The following is a 22,754-nucleotide window of genomic DNA, read 5'->3' on the forward strand; positions in this document are numbered from 1 at the left end:
TGAAGCGATTTTCTGCTTTCAAGGAAACTGTCAGAGTATGCAGTCGCATCCAAGTGTGGGCTGTCACAAATGTCCAGGTCCAGTATTTTTTAAAATCTAATGATATTGGCATTAATTTTGAAACATTTTGTCCTCTACAATTTTTTTCATTTGAGCCATCATGCAATTAAGTATCTCTATGAATTTGCAGACATTTAATGTAACGCCAAACGGTCACAGTGTCGTGCTTGCTCTCCTCCTCAAACTGCTCCATTCATTTGGAGTTTCTCTCTCCAGTGTCCAATAACATAGTTGTGCACTGAGATGGTCAATAATGAGACAAGTGTCCTCTTAATGAATACAAAATCCTTTTGAGACGTTTTGACATGCAGGATGTATTTAGTGCTGTGTTTATGGCCATCCGGTAAATCCAGTCACTTGCTAGTGCAGGAGCGGGAACCATTTGTTCCAGAGGGCCAGACTGACTAAGATAAAGTACACGAAGGGCCACACAGTGAATAATTATATTAAAACATGAAGTACACAGCTGAATTATGTTAAACTCAATCAATCAATCTGGTAGCTATGGCTGATCATTTTACAGTAAGCTATTTTTCAGCCTGGTCCCTTGTTTCAGAAAGTAAGAACATTAACTTATGTTTTTAACGCCTTTATAGAAGATTACTGACATAATAAACAATCCATTTAACACTGTGTCACCCTTTTAAATTACCCTACATTTTACATGCACTGGAAAGGTCAATGATGAAACACACTGCATTGTATTATAAATATATGCTGTATGTTCAGTAGATATAGGCAGCAAAGAACGTAAAAAATATTAACAGATACTTATAACGAATAACTACATGGTGATTTTTATGAAAATGAATAACCTCAAATAGTTTCTGTTGTTTTATTATTTTTGTAATACATGGGACTGTTTCCTTTTGTGTATCTGCTTCAGAGTTTAATACTACTTCAGTATGGATTTGCATCACTGAATGAACACGCAAGTATTTACTCTTTATGAACATACACAGGCCCTACACAGTACAATCAATAATAATGAAATATTTGAAAGAGTCTGGCATCACGCCTGATGTTGAAATACACAGCACAGAGGACAGATGTCTATCCATCACTGGGGATCTGTAATGCAGTATGTTGCAGTTCATCAAAGAAAATGCTTGTTTACACACATAAGTGGAGGGAATCTTGTTAAATAGTAGTACAGACTCACTGCACTTTTTTTCACCTCACAATTCATTAACATAATGATGCCAGCAAATTATTTTTTTGGTGACTGTTTTGCCTTCCTTCATGGGCTTTTCCCCATGTGCGCTTTAGTGACTCTGAGGTTCTCTAGTTACTGCAAACTCCTCTACATTCATCAGCTTGTCACTGACTGTCTCCGGTGCTCTTCAGAGTACAGATCAACCAGCAACCTCTGGGTCAAAAAAAAAAAAAGATCCCACGGAAGTACCAAATACTGCAGTTCCTGAAGTGGCCACTTGAGGCTGGCTACCAAACATAGACAATATTAAAATATGGGCATAATGGAACATTAAAGCTATGGTCATTCCAATATTCAGAAAGAAGGGTTACGCAGAGTATGCCATCCATCCATTTTCTGCCTCTTAGGCCGTAAAAGCAGAGATGGTGAGACCTCCCTGTTCTTCTGGTGAAATACTGAAGTTTTCCCAAACCAGCTGAGACATACAATCTCTCCAGCATTTCCTAGGTATACCCCAGGGTCTCCTCCCAGCTGGACATGCTTGAAACACCTCACCTAGGAGGCTTTGGTGGGGCATCCTGGTTAGATGCCTGAACCACCAAAACTGGGTCTGTTTCATGTGAGGGAAAAGTGGCTCCACAACTGCGGTCCTCCCAAATGAATTACCTCTTCCTGGCAGAGCCCAGACACAGGAAGCTCATTTCTGCTTCTTGAATCTGCGACCTCATTCTTTTGGTCACTACCCACAGCTGGTGGCCATAATTGTGGGTGGGAATGTTGACTGACAGGTCAGCTTCGCTTTCACGGTCAGTTCTCTCTTCATCCAAACAGACCAGTACACCTATTACATTACTGCAAATACTGCACCAATCTGACAGGCTGGTACACCACAGGCGGTTGTGGGGAGCTGTCTAGTAAGCACCACCCCAGCTGACCTGAGTTACTGAACTGAACCGAACTTTGTTTGAGTGCTTGGTGCCATTTCAAGCATTTTTAAGGCAATTCTATACTGTATATCAAGTAATTTGGATTGCTGTGCAGTTAATTGCAGGATGGTTAAAGAACCAATGTTTTAGTGTAGTTGACAATGGTTGTGCTGAACTCAAGGTTTCAAAATGGGAGTCCACAAACCAATGGGTGATGTGAAGGTGGCTATGTCCATCTTTTTAGCCTTTTGTACAGTGAAGAATAACCACAGAATAAGACCAGGCTGAGAACCGAGTGAGGCGAATGATGCTACAAACCTCATCAGAGCTGAGAGGGGCATAGGGTTTACATTACTAACAGTCAGTTGATCCACCTGCTTGCATCAACTAAAACTAACTTTATTAAGTTCAAGAAAAAAAATACATTATGGTCATTTTCACCTCTGTAAAGTGTCCTTGGGTGTCAAGAAAGGTGATTATAAATAAAATGTATTATTATTATTATTATTATATATACAGAGAGAGAGAGAGAGAGAGAGAGAGAGAGAGGAAGCTCAACTTTGAGTGCTGGCGCTAGAACAACAGAATCATACACACAACTTACTCAGAACCATTTAACAGTTCATCTAAATTCCGAGGCGCACACAGAACTCCTGTGTTGTGCTGCTCTTGTGTTTTGCAAAGGTTACTAAAAAGTTCCAAATGAACTTTTTTTCCTGTTACATCTTCCAGCAGCTGCACTTAGATCATCCTGACACAGTCCAGGTCAGGACAGAACATTTTACTTTAAGAGATACTCTTTTCTCTCTCTCTCTGAAAACCCTTTGCCTTCCGTACATCCCCTTCCTTATGACTGTCCCACTGGAAACAGATATGAGTAGTGATAAGAAGCCAGATGGGAGCAGAGCTATGAATCCAGACTAGAGGCAGTAAAAATTTAGAGGTCCATTGTTAGCTCTGAAAGGAGATACTGTGTGCTGTGTGTTAAGTAAAACATCAACCATCACTTATAAATGCGCTTCTAAATCTTTTATTTTGTCATCCGGAGTATAGGTGATTATCTGTATTTCTGAACAAATGGATACAAGACCACAAAATAAAGGAAAAACAGGAGCTATTCACAAGATATGCTCGTAAAAAGTTAATTAAAACATGAGCACATTATGAGGAAAAAGGGAAGTATAATTTAGTTTTTGTTTTACAGCTACAGTCGCTGTAAAACACAAGTGAATTCATGAGATATTTATACCATCGTGAGATGATGCAACAAAAACTGACAAGAGTATTAGAAGAAAGGAAAAAAAAATGCCTCTGTGGTTTGAATGGATTTATTTTGAAGTTAAAACAACAACTGGATTTCAGTAAGTTGCATCAGTAAAAGACACCATTCAGTGTTCAAAGTCTAATCCTAAAATTGAACAAGTTACTGCGTTTCATGCTCTAACAGTTGTCATTTCAACTTAGATCAAATGTGACACAGAGTATAGTCTGTCAAAGTGAAGCAAATACATTTACAGGGTTGGATGTAGCCGTAGGCACTGTCACAAAGCCCCATTAGCAAAGTACCTTCTTGAGACTTCAGTGCTTACTGTCTGGGATATGAATGATATTCACATAATGTAAAATTTTAGAGACAGGTTTGACAGAAAGGAAGGAACTGAGTTTTCTGTATATATATCATGTATGTATACAACTCTTTTAATTAATCAATGTTTACTGTATACGCATGCAGCACTTTCATCTGCATGATTATATCAAGGAGGCTGTATTTTTAAAAACAGTTACTGTACCTGTTGTGAGGTCAGTGTGCTCTCGAGACATGTGCTGGCTCTGGTGGACCCATTCGCCGTTACACTTGAAGAAGATTTGGAGCGCAGGTCGAGCTTGACAACGGAGCTTGATGGGATTACTTTTGACAATGTAGGCATCAACAGGCTCCTCCAGGAAGTGGGGCAGGGTCCCAGACTGTCCATGCTGGAGGGCTTCACCTCGTGGACCTAAAGAATAAAACGAGAATAAAAATCAGACTGACTGAACAAAACCAGAATATCGTCTGCGAGAATACCGGTAGGAATTTTTACGTGACATAAGAATGTCATATTACGATATCATTGCTACAGCAATTTTATGTGTTTACAGCTCCTAGTTTGTGCAAGTCTGCGAGCAAGAGCCATGTGTGAGATACTGACGATTTAGTACATGAAAAGGGAACTACAACTAATAACCTCCAAAAAAGCGCAAAAAATGTAAGAAAACTTTTCCTGCTGAAGGTGGAAACAACAAACTTCTTTCACCACTTGAGGCAAAAACACACAGTTGAGTACAACCAGACTACAAAGGAAACAATACTAGCAGCTGGTGATGTGTGACCCAAATGTAAACAAATCACTCAACCGAGCATTGCTGGAAAACTCACTACCTGCACTCCATATTTACCAAGAAGAGCAAACGGTGAATGGAAATTGCCGATGCGATTACATGATGGAAAAGCAGGGCTTTAAGCAGCTGGTTGAAAAGCTCGACCCTAGATACAACATCCCAGGTAGATAATAGTTTTATTATGTGGCAAATTGAGCCGGTTATAAGGTTAGTTGTTGTCAGTCTAAAATGTTAGGCAGTTAGGTTATACTTTTACTTAAAATTTCCAGGTAAACCAATAGCTCAGATACATGAGCACTTACATTTGACTGATGCTTTGTCACTACTATTGCCCCATAACGCTGCTGGCACCTTGTTTCAACAGATTCACACTTCAAATTAGAAAGTGTGTCATCAGCGACAGAAAGAAGGATGGGAAATGCTGTTCATTTATTTATTCTGCTGCTTGCTTCCTGCAAACATCAATAAAATGCTGTTCAGTAGTTGTTTTTCTAAATCATAGGAAATATCGTCATTGCAGAATTTCTTGAAATATCTTGGCATAATTTTGAGGCAATATTGCCAACCTGTGCTAAACAATAATCGATCAGAAAGGCTCAATATTAATTAGTGTATGGACTATTTCCAACAAGGCGGCTGTGGCTACCAATTGGAATGTCAGGGGCTTGATCCCAGCTCCTACAGTACAGTCCATGTATTGAAGTATCCTTGGGCAAGATAGTGAACCCCCCAGTCCAATGCATTCATATGAGCGTGTGTAAATGTTAGATAAAAGTGCTTAGGTATAGATAAAAGCACTGTATGAATGTATGTGTGTGAGACTTGCAGTAGAAAGTTTGAGTGCTCCAAATTGAGCAGAAAGGCACTAAATACCAGTCCATTTATCATTTAAAGCTAACTTGGCTGTCTTTCTACATTTTCACTTTCCCTCATTTCATCCTCATTTCATCCTCTGCGATTCTGCAACCAGACCCAACTTTTGGTCTCTACTACCTCGATCACATTATTTTGGAGGACAACTGTGCAATAACAACAAGAGAGCAATACCCCATTTCCACAGTCCATTCTCTAACCCTGCATTACAATACATTAAGTTCACTGTGGAACAAATCCTCCTGAGCATCACTGTTTAATATTTAATGTACACAAGCTGTTTTGCAAAATATTTATGATCAAAAACTGCCATCGTTTCTCCTTTTACTAATTTATACCATTAGTATCATTGTTTTCTAACATTTTTCTGTTTATTATCTAAAGGGTGATGTTTAATGTCCCTGGGAAATGGGCTTGGTTATCTCAACTGTTTTCTTTTTTATAGGGTAACAAAACGCAACAGCAGAAAACAGCTTTGTTAGAAAGCGAAGAATGCCAATTTTATGGGTGTTTCTACAGGACAACTCACAGGAGGGCAGGCAAAGTTGTGGGACAGGAACTGAAACTTGTAGCAAGAGTTAGCGTGGTGCTGCAGTACTAAAACATGGAATATTAGCATTATTCCACAATCAGTTAGAATTTGAGAGGTGAGACAGTACTCTCAAAGAGCAAACTGAATTCATGGGCAGCCTTTCCACAAAGCAAAAATACTGCCTTAGAAATAAATGCAGTTACTGCAATAAATATCCCACTAAAACTGATTAAGATATAGACATCCTCGTGTTGATCAGGGAGATCAGTGATACTCCTAGAAATACAGCTTTGAAGTCAGATGTTGGTGTTAAGTAAAGAGCTAATTCGGTTGAAGAATTCACTGAACAGACACTGGCAACACATTAACAGGCATTACTCCCTTCTTCCTCTGCCCGTCTGAGATGTGTTCCAGTCGGCACACGTTTTGCTACTTCTGAGGCCCACAAGTGTAATTACACTCTGACTAATCCCCTAGTTTGCTGGAACCTCTTTCATGCAAGTGTGAAGGGTTTAGTGAGGCAAACCGTCCTGCACACCTCCCCTCCTGATACCAACTTCCCACTGTGCACTGCACTCCATAGTGATGGGTGTACCTCTGAAAAACCCCATCAGGATTAGAGAACCCACTCTCCCCTTTTCTCTCCCTCTCTCTAGCTAATCTAATCCTCCTACCTTTCCTGCCGGATGTCTCCTGATCGAGGGAAATAGATAAAAGTGTCTGTGTGATTCCCTGGCTGTGAAAATCACAGCACTTGCTTGGTGTTCTACCCACCGTGCGACGCATTCACATTCTCTCCCTCATTCCTGGAATTGAAGCTGAACAAAGAGACATGCTTTTAATTTCAAAATGACTAGCCCCAGGCAAGCTTTTCTTGTACAGAGTGCTCCAATTTGCTTTGCGAATGGCACATTGACATGGCATGTTTGTGTTTGGATAGATGCAAAACACAGACGTGAGAGTGCATCCAGAAAATGATAGATGGGAGCAAGAATACACAAACACATCGCTGTCAAATAAAGCAACAGCTCTCAGAGTAATGACTCTTTAGGTAATAGATCAGGTATTATGCTAATGCTTACCAACATGGCAGTTTAATGCCTCTGATATTAATACCTGTACCATCAACACCAGCATTAGTAAAGTTTTAGTGAAGCATTACAGGGTTTATTTCACTAAGTAGTCTGTTCAGATTTCCAGGTTTTATTCAGCTGTTTGGAATATATTGCAGCAGATATAATAAGATAGATACAGGAAAGAAAACTGGTATGATTTAAAATGTTGGGTCATTTAGGTCAGAGGTCCCCAACCCCCGGGCCGTGGACCGGTACCGGGCCGTGGGACATTTGGTACCGGGCCGCACATAAAGAATAAATAACTTAAATTATTTCCGTTTTACTTATTATCTGCGCCTAAACTATATTTTATTTTGAAAAATGGGCGGATTCGCTCCGTTACTTCCCTCCATGACTTCCTCTTGACGTGTCAAGACGTTTCTGCTCACATGATACGTCACCGCTAAAATTAAACCCAGAAGCTTCAGGCCTGTCTAACGAAATCGGTTGGTTGACCTACATAACGCTTCTTTAAATTTTTGAGTGCTCAACAAGAGTAGAAAAGCGCTATGTAAGAACTAGTCCATTTACCATTTTTATTTATCAACACCGGGGATAGCAGTGAGGTAGACCCAGCCATCAAACTGACTCTCCAGCGCTTGACACCGCGGCTCTGCAGCCACGCTCCATGTGAAATCGGCCGAACCCAGTCAAACCAGAAGCCAGCAAAAATGAGTATCAGAGAAACAAGCTCAGGGGGCTTACACTGATTCAGTGTTATGGTGAGTTGTATTTTTCATGCGCTTTATACAGTAAAAATCACCTAAGTCGAAGTCGCACAAATCGGGTTTTCGCTCTAGTTGGATGGCATCTGCAGGTCCTGATTTTTCCTAACATTAATTCCAATAAAATCATGACATAAATCCGTCGGATATTCACCTACCTCGGATGAAAAATCTGGTCCCATTGTAATAAATTTCCAGTTAAATGTGATCGCATAAACTGGATGAGTTTAGCGCTAAAACCCTCCTCAGCTCCTGTCCGCCCACTTCCATGCATCGGCTCGTTCATGCACAACTACACACACTAACAACGCCTGGAAACTGTTTTAGTGTTTATATCAGTTCATTTCACCGGGGACAATCGTGGCAAGTGTAAGCTACAAACTTGCACTTACGAGTAAAATTTCAGATTATAAAATTTGCAGAAGCAAATTCATAGATGAAGCAGAAGCCATTGCAGCAAAATTCGATAATAGACCCCAAACTGGGCCATTTGAATCCGACTGAGGTGATTTCTACTGTATTTGTTTTTGCGGTGTATCTTATTTTGAAGGCATGTTTTACCATGGCTCTAACAGCTGACCAGGGAGCGCTGTGGGCAGAGAGCCTGTTATTCATGTTGAGGCGGGATGTTACGAGAACGCTGCTGATAGAGTTGCATACGAATACAAAGTGGATTCCCGTTTTTTATTATTATACGTAGAAAATATCACACTTGGTTATGGTCGTATCATTTATTTTGACGTATTTATTCGCCACACCTTAAAAGCCGGTCCGTGGAAATATTTTCTAACACTAAACCAGTCCGCGGCTCAAAAAAGGTTGGGGACCACTGATTTAGGTGTATAATTGGAAAAATAAGCACTTTACTGTCTCTGGAAACAACGTTACATTTTATTTGTGCTTGAAATTGCAGATCATAGATCACAAAGTGCAACATTAAGCAAAACCTATACTGTAGGATGCTTCTTTGATCCTAATGTTGTTTCAGGGAAGACAACAGTTCAAGTGTTTTTAGATCATAGTACAGTCTATAAACTGCATGCATTTAACTTGGGTGTCCCTCAAGGAGCAATCTTGGGCTCCCTTTCAGTTTTTAGCTTGTTATCCAAATGCACCAGGCACACAAGTAAATTAATTTCTCAAAATTAATTGCAATTAAACAAACATTAGAGATTCTATTTGGAATAAAAAATACGAAGGCTTCTTTTTTTTTATTTATTTTTTTTTTTACAAAGGGATTAAAACCTTACTTTACCATCATGTAAAGGTAATAACAAAATCAGCATTGTTTCATCTTAAAAGCACAGCCAAAAAACTTCAAAATTAAGTTTCAGAAAAGGCCATAACACCCCAGCTCCTAAATCTGTACATTCATTGCTAGTAAGCCATAGGATTGAAAGTTTTATAACGTTTCTTTACATGGTGCTGGTCCTAAATATATTTTTTATAGGTCTAAGCAATACAACCCTACTGCACATCGATCGTTAGTCAGCTGATACTAGCTTTAAAATTAAAGCAAGGTGAAGCAACTTTTAGTCAGTATACGGTCCAATGCTAGAAACAAATGTCCAATAGTCTTGGGATTCCCCAATCATCTAGTTAAACCCAAACCTTAGACCTAAATGTTCCAAGTCCTTATCCTATTATTGTTAGATTAAATGCATTGATATTATTTTTACTAACCTAATTTTATTCTAATTATTCCATTTAAAATTTCTTTTTATGTTTACACTTTTTCACCCTGTTCATTTTAGTTTTCAGTTTTTACAATTATTATATTTACTATTAGTACCTCTGTTGTACTGCCTTTGCGAATGGAAAGTGACTACACATAAATACATATATACATACTTAAAATTTGCCTTGCGTCAAAATATGTACACATGACGTGATGGTATCGTGTGCAATGTGGTGCAAATGCAGTGGCAGGAGAATGTTAAGCTTTTTAACATTCTAACAACTTACACTCATTCAGATCCTGTGCAGAGCTCTTACTGGTTTACCTGCATGTTCATGGGACAGGCTGAATCCTCTCCCCTTAATATTTTTCGCTGCTGTCATTCAGGGAACCGTTGCACCTTCTGCTTTCTCAGTTTTCACAGTGATCTACAACCAATGCTTCTGCCTGGCAATAACACATAAGGGGCACAGATATATCTAGCCCACTCTGAGAGGAAAACAAGATATCACTGCCAAAGGGCTGAGTGATAGCTCTATTAGACACCCTCTTTTTCTTTTCCTCTCCCTGCTTCTCTGTCAGCCCCACACACAAACAAACTTTTGTACTGTAAACACAGTCTGCTAATATGACATTAGCTGTAATACATCTTTTAAGGAAACCTGTTAATGTTTTAATTTAACATGCCATCTACTCGCGTGCAAAATTACAAGCAGTGGGTATGTATGGTCTCTTTTGTCAGGTCAATGTATTCATAGCTTTTGGTATCTAAATGAAATGAGGGGGAAGAGCAGCTCGCTGACTGGACTAATTTAGTAAATCTTTTGAGTGGTAGACTGTTTCACAAAGAGAAAGATGACAGCTGTGATTCAGCAAGGCAAGCTGATGTTTGCCAGATTCTCCTCTACATTCAGCACCCTCAAACCTCACATCTTTGGAGACAAAAGGCTGTACTATATCCATGTCAAACACCAGCTGAAGCTGTGGAAAACTGACGTCTTGACACACAAACTGCAGAAGATCATGTAGGTACTCTGACTGCGCCAGCACAAACGCAGGGCTCCAACAATGTGTCCTCTTCCTGCTGTTTCTTGTTTCATGCCTATCAAATGCTTGGCACCTGATCAAGATGCCTCCAGGACATTTGGGAGGTTTTCTGGGTTAGCCAAACTGGGAAAGACCCCAGTACTCACTGGAGAGCTTATGAATCTTGTCTGGCAAGCGGGTGCTTCGGGATCCCTAAGAGGAGCTGGGAAATGTTGCTGGGAAAAAGGACATCTGAAATATCCTCCTTAGCCTGCTGCCACAGTGACCTGACTTCAGATAAGTTGAGGAAAATGGATGGACGGAAATTCAATCAAATTCGCACATGACATGGACCTTCTCTCCGACCTCAGAGTTCAGATTCCAGATCATGACCCAGATGTTATGTGCCCACTTCTTCTGTCGTTTTTACCTGCCAGTAACCTCTCGGGTCTCTATGTCAGACCCTTGAACTTCTACTTGCCCTACAGTTACCTCAGTGTCTCCACCATCTGCATCACTTGACCTTCCTGCCTGCCCTTATTATTAATTTAAACATATCAGTTTTTTTGCAGTATTCATTTGCCAAATTGCCTTTAGAAGGCTTATAGCATCCCACTGTGCTATCCTAGTTTTTGTCTGCTTTATTGTGACCTTTGCCTGAATCTGATGTTTGCTTGTCTGCTCTTTGTCTGTTTTGTCTGCCTCTACCTGCATGTTACTGAAACTGGCTGATTTAAGTAGAGCCTTTTTGACCTTTGCTTACTTACTCTTCAGTTTGGCTATTGAATCTGGCTCCCTGAATTCACAAATACTGACTCACCAATGCAATAACTCATATCTCTGTAACAAAATATCAACAAAGAGGGGAAACTATACAGTTTTGGGGCAACAGCCTTCACAGGGAGCTATTGAATTTGTTATGGAAAAGAAACATTAACAACAAGACCTCTGCTCACCTAGCAAAAGGCCGTTTATTGTGAAAAGACTTACCATGATCCAAATATGGGAAAATATCTAAAAAGGCAGTGTCACATGAAATGACACAACCCACATCCTACGCAAAGACTCTGAATGGCTCACAAATGGCAAGCGTATTCCACTTCCTGGCATGCAGAACTGATTGCAGGAGGATCCTCTTTGTTAAGGAACCTCACAGCCTCAGAACCTAAATCCCCATTCTCTGCTTCTTAACAGGAAGTGGGGGTAACATTTCTTGAACACAACCCCAACGCAAAAGTTGGTGAGTGTTGACCTTAACCCAATTCTGTGATGTGATTCAAAAAACAGCTCCAGAAGATATCTGCTGAAGGTTATTGCTGTAAATGAGGTTTTGCAACTTACTTTTTATCAGCCTGCACTGTTGATGATCACTCAGTGTTTCAAATGAAGGCATCAGTTTCTGTTTTTATTAGTTAAAGGCACAGTGTGTAAAATCTCACTACTAGATGTCAGTAGATTCCAGATTGCCATCAACTCAATTCTGTTTTCCTCCCCTGCCAATTCAAGTGCATAATCCTAGCTATGGTGGCCACTTGTAGGACAAACAGCTCTGGCTGCAGTTCACCTGTAGTGAGTGTAGAGTGGCAGTCTACTGTTTACGTCTGCTGTTTACTTCTGTCCAATGACAGCGATACTGAGGTGAGTTGTTGAGGATATCCTGAACTTTTCTGTCGGTAGGAGCTGCTGTTTTAGCCACTGTTAGCTCCTGTTAGCCGGCATTAGTGAAACTTTCTTTGAAGTGGATATAATGTTGGACTCAGACACTTAGCAAATAAACTCTCATACAATGTCAGAATGTAATCATACTGTTTATCAGTGGGAAAGTGTGATTTTTAGGACACTTGGGCCTAACATTAGTTGGCATAATGTTAGTTCGTAACCAGCTGTTGTTGTTGTTTAGCCAGCTTGTTGTCAGCTGGGTCACATGTCTAATCTGCTGACAATAAGTAATTCAATTCAATTCTATTTATATAGCACCAAATCACAACAAACAGTCGCCTCAAGGCGCTTTGTATTGTGGGTAAAGACCCTACAATAATACAGAGAAAACCCAACAGTCAAAACGATGTGACATAATTGTGACATTATCTGGAATAAATAAGCATGTTTATGCACGTTTTCATTTGTTAGAGCCCTGACTTCGGTTTAGGAGTTGAGGCTTCAGGTGAGGAGGAAGAGGATAACATTTTATCCAGATGCAGCTACGTTGGCTTATTCATATCTGAAGATGCAAACACAAATTACAATTTGCCTCCATGGCATGTAAGTGCCTGTGGGTTCTTTTCCCCTCCACTTTTAGTTTGCCACTTACATAAAGGCGGAACGGCAATGTCCATCTCAGCCAACATGGCATCTTCCACATGGTGTCTTTCGCTTGTCAGAAACACAAAACATTTTGTATAATTATTTAGGTACTTGTTTATGCTCTGCCCGACTCTGCTTGAATCAGCTAGTTTGCCGTGCCTCTTCTTTATTTTAATATTCATTTATTGGCCGTTATTTATTGCAGATACTGATAAGCTAGCAAATAAGTAGAACTAGAACTGAAGAAGCCTTTTGGATGAGAGGTGAAACGTCTTCAAGAAACAAAATGAAGTCCAGTCGCCTTTTTTTCAAGCTCCAGAGACTACCAAATAACTAATATCGCCCTATAGTATTGGCAAGTGGATACATCAACTCCATTATTTTTATTGTCTTACAAGGTTATTAATATGTTGAATTAGTTTATTTTATTTTGGTCACCTTGAAAAGTTGCTTGCTGCAGCAGGCACTTTTTATTCCTGCTGCAGTGAATGGAACTGAATTTACAGCAAGGCATGAAGAGCCACATAAACAGGTTTAATCATTTGTGTTCATTCATTCACACAAAGCATGCTTACTTCAGTTTGAAAGAGTCATAATGGATAAAAATGAACTTGCATTTACAGTTTCTGTCACCACAACATCACCACTCTCTTTGAAGTTTTTTTAATGCACATTTACTCACTTGTGTCCCTTTTGTACCTCCCAGGCCTCTTGCTTCATGCATAATGTTCAGTGAAGCGAATTGAATTAGATTACTTTCTGTCACAGAGGCACATGTGTGACCTCTGATTTCAAACCTCCAACAGGTGTAAGGTACCAAAAACAATTCTCCCACGTATACTATTCAGTGTAGAGATTATAAGCACGATAGCAGGACAAAGATGAGAAAACTGTGTTTGACTGTGTGGGCGTTTGAAGGAAACAAAGGGAGAAAAACAAAGAAAGGAGGAGAATGTATGGCTTTAATAAAATGCAACATTGCCTTAATGTGTTGCCCAATATTCAGTGGCTTGAAGCCTAAAATATTTTACAGCACATTTTTGTGTTATTGTATTATTCTTACATATGAGTAACTGACCCTCATTTAATATTCTGTAGATGCATCTTTGCTAACATAATTACAACTAAAACATATCTTGCATCTCCAGTTCTCTTTTAATTAGCCTGGGAAACCAAATAGACGACACAACAAATTGGAGAGAAACATAGGAAATGGTTTTAAGTCACAAGAGAGATTTCAGTCGAAGCAGCTGCATAGCCACAAGTTAACAAAAAAATCTACTAATTAATTCTAAGTTTGTTAATTAAGGGTCAGTGGAATAATTGTTTGTTAATTATTTCATCATGTTGACATTTCAGTAACAATTTTAAGAAATAAAGTGCAAAGCTTCTTGGTGAACCAGAAACAAATTTGTGAATTTGCTGCTATGTGCCTTTGTGTAAACACTGACTTTCAGGCTAATGTGTCTGTGTAAATACATGAATAAATACAGCTTGGCAATGGTCAACGCTGCATTAATTATATATGCCCAGTGTGAGGTGTCTTCATAGGCAGTACTGACGCAAATCCGTGCAGCAGATGGATGGTCTAGTTTGAGGATCAGAGGTGAAGCTAGCAGAGGAGATGGGGGTGGAAGGAGATTGGTGAAGCAGATGATAGGTGGGTGTTGAAGATAGTGAGAAGCACTGGGGGAGCATCTGCTGAGATCAACGGAGTGTGCAGCAGAAAGACAAAAAAATAAACAAAGAAAAAAAGACCATTTAGCATTTTCAGGAAATGCTTATAAGCCCTGAGTCTGAACTGAAATGCACTAGGTTTTTGCTCCTCAGCCAATTATGGCCTACTGAATAATCACAACCTTAGCAATAAACAGCCCCCACATCCACTTAATCTCTGTCTGCAGAGATTTTTGAATAACAAGTATGCCACAGGAGAAAGATAGACATGCAACGATGGGATTTCTTGATCTCCCAGTACAATAACAAATGAGGTGCAAAAGGCGGGAACATGTGAAATCCTGATCATGTTTAATACCTGGGACTCAACCACATCAAAACCCATCACCCTACAGCAAGAGGTGTCCCGCTGACAAAACGATGGGTAATGAACTGCAAAGCACCATGTGTTATACACACCAGCAGGATACATACAAATGCTACTCCCCAAAACTGACTCCACTACGCACAATCAAATAGTAGTTTTGGCGACATCTTGCCGAAAGATTGATTAACAAAGCTGGTCCACAGACAACAGCCAGATTTTATACCATTATTCTAAGTCACACGCTATAGTTCATCTCCTCCCTATCCCCAGGCAAGTCTCACAGTGAGTTCAGTCAGACTGCAGAAATGCCTGGAGCTCTAAATCTACTCTCTAACTTGTAATTTCTTTGCACTGAGAGTCACACAAGCAATACGTTTCTGCTCTGCCTCTCAGTCTTAAAAACAGCATGGCCTCAACCGAAAGAGATGCCAGAGCGCTTTGTTCAAATATTGATGCAAACCTCTCATCTGTCACTCCAACACATACACACACTCAGATATTGTGTGCGCTGCAACTGAAGCACTGCTGACAAAGACACGTGTGCCAGATGTTGTCCGATCAAAACAACAATAGACAGATGTTGACTCTTTTCTGTTATTGACTACCTCTGAAGACCACTTCTTTTAGGTCTTGGTTTTCCTGACTTCATTCAATTCACATTTACATGAACAAAGCAAGAAAAAATGTGCTTGTTTCTCTTTATCAGCAATGCCCTGCTTCACACTCTCACATGGAAGCTGCTCAGTATGACCAAACTCTTATCTGTTGGATAGCTGCCCAACTGTAGCAGTGGGGGGTTGAAAGCCTGGATGTTGGAAAATAAAGGAGGGGGGCAAGCACTACTCATCCCAATCAAGATTTTTCCCACATATGTTAGTGAGTGACTCAGGTCAGGCTTTAGCACTGGTGGGCACAAATAATAGAAACAGAGACCATTTGCCTGATTTGTACAGTGTATAGTTGTGGTCAGAAGGTTACATACACTCATCATGGGCATGGATGTCTTGCTAATTTGGGACTTTTAATAATTTCTTTGAACTGTTCTTTTACCAGAGTGGAATTATCATCAGCTTAGAGGACTTAAAGGATCTATTGCTAACATCTTGGTTCTAGATACCACAACACACCTTCAGAGGTCCAGTGGAGTCCATGCCTTGATGGGTCAGGGCTGTTTTGGAAACAACACAATATTAGGTGGGTAGTCATAATGTTATCTCTGTGTACATTCACTTTAATCTTTTAATAAGTGGTGCTGAAGCTTCTACAACATCTTTTAATTTGACAAGGCCAAGGCCTATTAAATTCTTGTTAGTGATGGTGATTGACTGCCACTGAGTTTCTTTTTGCCAGCATACAAAGGATTTGTTTGACAGCACTCATTGGATTGACCAATACTCAGAACAATGGGAAAGTCCAAGGAACTCAATGAAGAGCTAAGAAGGAGAAATGCAGATTTACACAAGTTGGGAAGGTCTATTGGAGCCATTTCGAAACAACTGTAGATTCAGTTCAAACAATTGTTTGTAAGTACAAGTTATTCGGATGCGTCACCATTTCACCAAGGTCTGGAAGAAGACCTAAATTGTCACCCTCAGATGAGAGGAAACAACCCAGGAACCACCAAGGCTCAAGCCTGCTATGAACTGGAAACCTCTGGAACACCAGTGTCACAGTCCACAGTGAAGCCAGTTTTACATCGCTATGGACTAAGAGGGTGCTGACCAAGAAAGAAGTCTCTGTTCCAAAATTGACACCTTCAACGTCAAGTGAAATTTGCAGCTGCCTACATGAACGAGCCAAATGCCTTCTGAAGAAGAGTTTTGTGGTCAAACAAAGAAAAGTATGAAGGAGTAAAGATGATGCTTTCAAACCTAAAAATACTGTACCAACTGTCAAGCATGGTGGAAGCATCATGCTCTGGGGCTGTTTTGCTGCAAGTGGTATTGGTACAATCCACAGTGGGTGGAAAAACGAAGGAGGAGGACTACTTTAAAATTCTTAGACTTCACCTCAAATCAGCAGCTAGATGATTGAAACTTGGACACACCTGGGTGTTCCAACAGGACAATGATCCCAAACACGCATCAAAACTGGATTTGGAATGGATAAAGCAGGCTAACCTTAAGCTTCTGGAATCACCTTCCCAAAGCCCCTACCTCAACCCGACTGAAAATTTGTAAAGCTGGGTCCATGCCAGGAAACCAACCAATTTAAATAAAGGTGAGTATTTTAGTTTATTCTGTTGATTTAAGAGTCTGCATGTAGATCCTCCTCCTGCAAACCCATGACACTTTTGACCCAGTGTGGTTTAGAGAAGATCCAAAATAAATTCAAATTGGTGCACCCACTTCTTTTTTTTTTTGTCATTAAACATGTATGCTGCACAATCATTCCACCCTGGAAAAAGAACAGTTCAAAGAAATCATTAAAAGCCCCACATTACCATGTCATTCATGCCCATGATGAGTGTATGTAACCTTCTGACCAAAACTATATGAATATCACCAGAATACAACCATACTGATGCAATTTTGATTAGACTGTTGGTCTGCAATTGTGTTTCTGTATCATTAGCCAAGACAAAAGTAGAGGGCCACTTTTCAACTGCTTGATCTTCAGTTTACAGCAAAACATCCTTTGAAGGCCAATATTAGCTATTTGCCTTTAAGTTCCTAAGTATCTCAGAGATATTCTGGCCTTTATTGAATAGTTGATAGTATAAAAGCAGACATAAAACACAGAGAGAGCTATGACATGCAATGAAGGACACTGGGTTTATATAGTACGTATCGTAACCATTTGGCTAACGGGATTCTCTAACCCCAAATGTTATTATACAGACTTTATATGAGAAGCACAATGCCCAGCTTGAATGTTGCTAGTCTGATAAAAATACATAACAATGAGGAAAACCTAATATAGGATTCAGATTCCCTGTCAGCCCTGCAAGTGTACAGTAATAATTAGGCAAATTAAAGTTTGCCTACTTCAAAGCGGTTTCAGGATTTTGGTAATTTTTTTAGAAACTGTGGCCTGCTTTTTGTGTTTTGCTATGACTTTTTAATACCTTCAGACATATAGTGTTTTTCTTAAAGCACCACAGGAATAGTTTGCTGTCAAAACAAACTACCAGGTTTTTTTTGTTTTATTTTGTTTTCTTTTTGTAGAAGGTATGTGTGTGTGTGTGTGCTCTTCAACATAACAAAGCAGTGCATGTGTGTGTACAGTTGCAGTTTTGCGTGAATGTGTGTCACCTACAAACACCCAGGTGGTATATGTGTCTTCATCGCTGTTGTGACAGCTTGCCAGCCTGATTTTGGCAGGCAGGAGATAGTGCTTCCCTCAGCTCTCCCGATAATCAAAGAGTAAACAGGCTGAAGCAAAAGTGGGTTACCTGGATGTCAAACTGACAAAAAAGTATCCAATCTCCATCCCATCATCCAGTTCCCTATAAGATTTTGCTTATATACACATTAATATAGAGAGGGGAACAAACTTATCCAAAATAAATTGCCACACACATTTGCATATGCCTTTCATATTCAGTATATCAAGAATCCCACTAGAAGGCTTTTTATTTCACCAAAGAAATGAGAAGTGTAAACTAAAAATATGACAAATAAGCTTCAGACTTATGTGCATCTGCACAGAGCGCAGGGATAATCCTAGAAAATCCAGTCAAAGTTGTGGCTTGACTTTTTATAACTTCTAATGGCTTGGCCTCAGTGATGGACAGTTCCAATTTACTCATTATGATGTCTTGATGTGTGATAATTTTACTTTAATAGTTTGTTGACCTAAAGTATTTCACTTCAAATTTACTCGGCAAACATCAAACAACTCTGTCTCCTAAGAACTGTTTCTATATAACTGATAAGGTTATATAGAAATGCAATTCCAGTTTATCTTAGGTGCAACATAATCACTGGCATCATGTCCAGCTGATATCAGGGACACATATTCAACTGTTCTGTTGGAACATGAGTGGTGGCCAATCAGAAGAAAGCCTTTATTTTCCTTTTTTGGATGGAGGATGAACTGACAGGCTGCATCATTGGCCAGTATAAGGTAAGAAAATGATCTTTGTTTTTGAAAATAATGAATCGTGCACATGCAAATGAGCATGAAAGGTCCAATTTAAGGTTAAGCTGTACTCACTACAAGTGGATATTTTGGCACAAATATGTTGTCAGGGATTACTGATGTGCAACATGTTCAGTCACTTAGTGACTGGTCCTCATTCCTTCTAAACAAGCTGTTGTAATTTAGTTGTATGGAAACATTAATTGGAATCCAGGTTGCCGTGAAAGAATAACTGATACAATTCTTAGTCAGCAATAGTAAACTAATATTTTTTTACGCATTAGATAGCTCTCATTGTAACTCCATTCTTGTGCAGTATTCACATTTCCTATCTATTAAAAAGGGAGAGATGGAGCATTAAAACAAGCAGGTGAAACTAAAGTGAGTTGTTAGATGAAAAGGTGCAATCAAGAAGCTGCAAAGCCAAGGTGGCCAACTGTTCTCTGTTCTGTGGGAAATTACTTGCACCATGTGCAACATGAGATCAGTAAGCATTTGCTCATGGCATGAGCTTTTGTAATACCTATTCTTCTACAGCCTGAAACCCGGTTTAATTAACTGCACCTCAGGAGAAAATATATGAAAGCTTCCAGATTGCTAAATGATTTGAATATCTTAGTTTGCTCTTATCACAAGACAAATCAAGTCACTTCTGAGAAATAACAAATGGAGATATGGAGTGTCTTTATTAAAATGTTGTGTGCAGCCCCAGTGTTCCCGCATCTATCAGTGCTCAGGTTCCACTTCTGCATTGATGTTGTTGAGAATCCGAGCCTACACTGACTGACAGCAATAGCAGACAAAAGCAGATAATTGCTTACTTACTTTTTCCCATATGGCCTCTGATCCATTTTGTCTTTTCTGACAGGGAAGAGACAGTGACATAATTAAAGGCATTGTGTGGTACTGTGTGGCATATACAATCTTGGTTGCAATCATACCAACAACCTGACAGCTCACTCTAATGTGAGTGTACTTCGTAAGAGGGCTTGATAAATAAGTCAAACCCAAGAAACCGACCCTCTCTGGCTCTTTTTCACACATTTTTTAGCCGTGTCTTCCAGAGAGCTTTAACGCTGACCACAAATGAGAGTGGTACTTCAATATTGAACAAATTTATTAATAAATTATAGCCAAGTGGCCACAGTGAAAGAAGGTTTATTGTTATTTTTTTGTCATTTGAAGCTACAGTCTCTCAATGAAAGACACTTGTGCCTGGTTTGCAGCCATCAAACTAGAAACTTTTAAGTCAAAACAAAACCAAAACTGAATCCTTCAGTGCAGTGATATATTATTGTTAAAACTGACACTGAGATTCTCATAACTTCCTGCTTTACAGTAGAAATTATGAGCTATGCATCTCAGGAAAAACAGTCTTTTTACTATATAGATTATCAGCCTGAGTCACAGATATCAACCTCTTTTTGCTTTTCTTTGTGGAGACCTAAAAAGCCCAAAGTGGTCAGTGATCTCTTCATATTCAAAATTTATAACAACCAAACATCTGTACAGTGCTTTTCCATGTCACCCAGCGTCCTTGCATATATCAAAAAAAGGAAGATCTCTGATGGCCCCTTAAAAATTCAAGAACGTGAGTAACCTTATCCTTTTCTTTTCTCTCCTTCTCTTACCAAGCGCTGTTCTCTCACCTTGTCTCTGATTTTCTTTTTTAGCAGGGGCCAGTGGTTCAAAGCTCTGCATCGGAGCCCGTACTGGCCTGCATTCAGTGTCCCAGTGGAGACCTTCACACGTTACTTTTAACTGCCCCAGTAATGTAGTCTGTGTAAATGGTAAATATGTGATCCAGACAAAAAGCTCTGCAGTAAATGGCATTCATGTGATAAAGGTAACATGAATAATAAACACGGGAAATACAACAAGGGATGTATTCAAATCAGATAGTATACAGACTGCATGTTTTTTAATACAAGACACATTCAGATGCACATCCAGTGACAGAAGGATTTATCTGATTTCTGCCAAGCAAAGCAGTTGAAAGGCCCTGCTTCACTGTGCAATACTTGACAAATGAACAATTTCCTATTTTACTGCATAGTAACTTAAGGGACTCAGTGCAACATGCCAAAGATTCCCAATGAATTTTTAAAGAAACAGAAAAAAAGTTGAAAAAACAAAACAAAACAAAAAAACACGAACTGAAATCTTTTAAGGCTGAATACTCAAATTTGTCAAGCTTAGCTGGACACGGCAAAAGTATGTCAACATAATCTCTTTGCTGTTTTCACACAAATGATGCTTCACTTCGAATAACCAAGCAAGTGAGCATGGGAGCAGGGCACTCTCAGCACCTTGTGGCATATCCTCTGCACATAGTGTCCCAGATTCCACCTTATGTAACCTGATTATCTGTGCACACCATACAAATACTCATGACAAACACAAAATAAGAAGGCACATTCATTGCTCAGTGTCTCAGGTATTGCAGGCTACCTCGCTGAGCACAAACTATACACTGGGCTTGCTATCTCAGCATAACAATGTGTGAATTTCACAAAAGGGAATGCTGAGTAAAGCCAGGCGAAAATCTAAAGAAGCCATAAGGAGGATGATGTGCCATCAGCTGTCCATATGGATATTATAAAAATAACATCTACTGCTACCTTAGGCAGAAGGCTATCTTTCTCTTCATTTGAAATCCTTTTAGACTTTAATTAACAGGTTACGACAACTATAAACCCACTGCTACAACCAACCATCAGAGGCGATGAGTCCTCAATTACAAGACCTTGACAACCTGGAGCTTTAAGCCTTCACTCAAAATTACCACATCTTGCTCTCTTTATCACACATGCATACAGACCCCATTAATGAATGTGCTGCAACCTGATATCATGTCAAAGCGTGTAATAGTGAAATAACCATTAAAGGGCACTGTCTCTATTTTGCCTTGCCTAGGCATTAAAATTACATGGCTCTATGAACATTCTCACGATAACCATAAAAACAGCAGGAATAACTATATTTACTGTGAATGCTGCAAGTTTTATCTTGGTGTCTTCCACTCATCACGAGGCTGACAGTTTGATCCGTGGCACCTCCAGATGATTCTAGAGCCAGCAGTTTAAGCTTTTGCCTTTCTAACCTTTTTGCTAGCTTGATAGCTAATAGGTCTGGATGATGTATGCTGATATTAGCTCATATGTTTTCACAGGTTCCTGTTTTTCTGCTATAGTAAGTGCACTGCTGATATATCCTCTAGACAGTGAATAGCTCGTGCCCACTGAATTACGAAATTAAATGCTGTTATTACGTTGTAAAGCATTTGCATTGCATTGTGACTTCGTGGCATGTGTAAATAAAATGAATTTTTTCATTCATTGCATTTAAGGCAGGATTTTGAAATGTGTTTACTGTGCATGTCCAAACTCTTATGCTGATGAAAATAACATTTCTACGGGCCTCTGAGAACCCCCTCTGCACTACTGGGAAATCAGAACAGCTCAACGCGGCTGTGCCTACAGGTTAGGGTTGTGAATTCTGGTCATGGTTGGTGCAAAATGGTGAGAAAGCAGTTTGCTGTTGCCTGTTAACTATCTTTCACTTGACCCAAACCAAGTGACAGAAAAAAGCACAGAGAGAAACCACTTCTGACTATGCTGCGATTTCTTGAAGAAAACTTGGTTTTCACAGCTAGGTGAGTTAAACATGCCACTGATATATTTCCTCTATGGACCAGTGTGTCTATTACACACTTCAGCTTGATACTGGGCTGTCAACTGTGTTGCCTTTGGGCAAAACAAAAGGCACAAGGCTCCCAGTTGCTCTGATATTCTGGTCAGTGGACAGCAGGAAACGATTGGGGTTGAATCTACTGGTCAGCTCCCTCATGTGT

General features: G+C 39.7%; 1 protein-coding gene across 1 annotated transcript in view; it reads right to left on the reverse strand.

The window, feature by feature from the left end:
- Window positions 1–22,754, reverse strand: part of LOC115789225 (netrin receptor UNC5D-like) — a 178,027-nt gene that overhangs the window by 73,669 nt on the left and 81,604 nt on the right. The window contains 1 exon segment of the mRNA XM_030742535.1: window positions 3,933–4,139. Coding sequence (XP_030598395.1) covers window positions 3,933–4,139 — 207 coding nt within the window.

This window comes from Archocentrus centrarchus, chromosome 12 (genome assembly GCF_007364275.1).
Source record: "Archocentrus centrarchus isolate MPI-CPG fArcCen1 chromosome 12, fArcCen1, whole genome shotgun sequence".
Classification (NCBI taxonomy): Eukaryota; Metazoa; Chordata; class Actinopteri; order Cichliformes; family Cichlidae; genus Archocentrus; species Archocentrus centrarchus.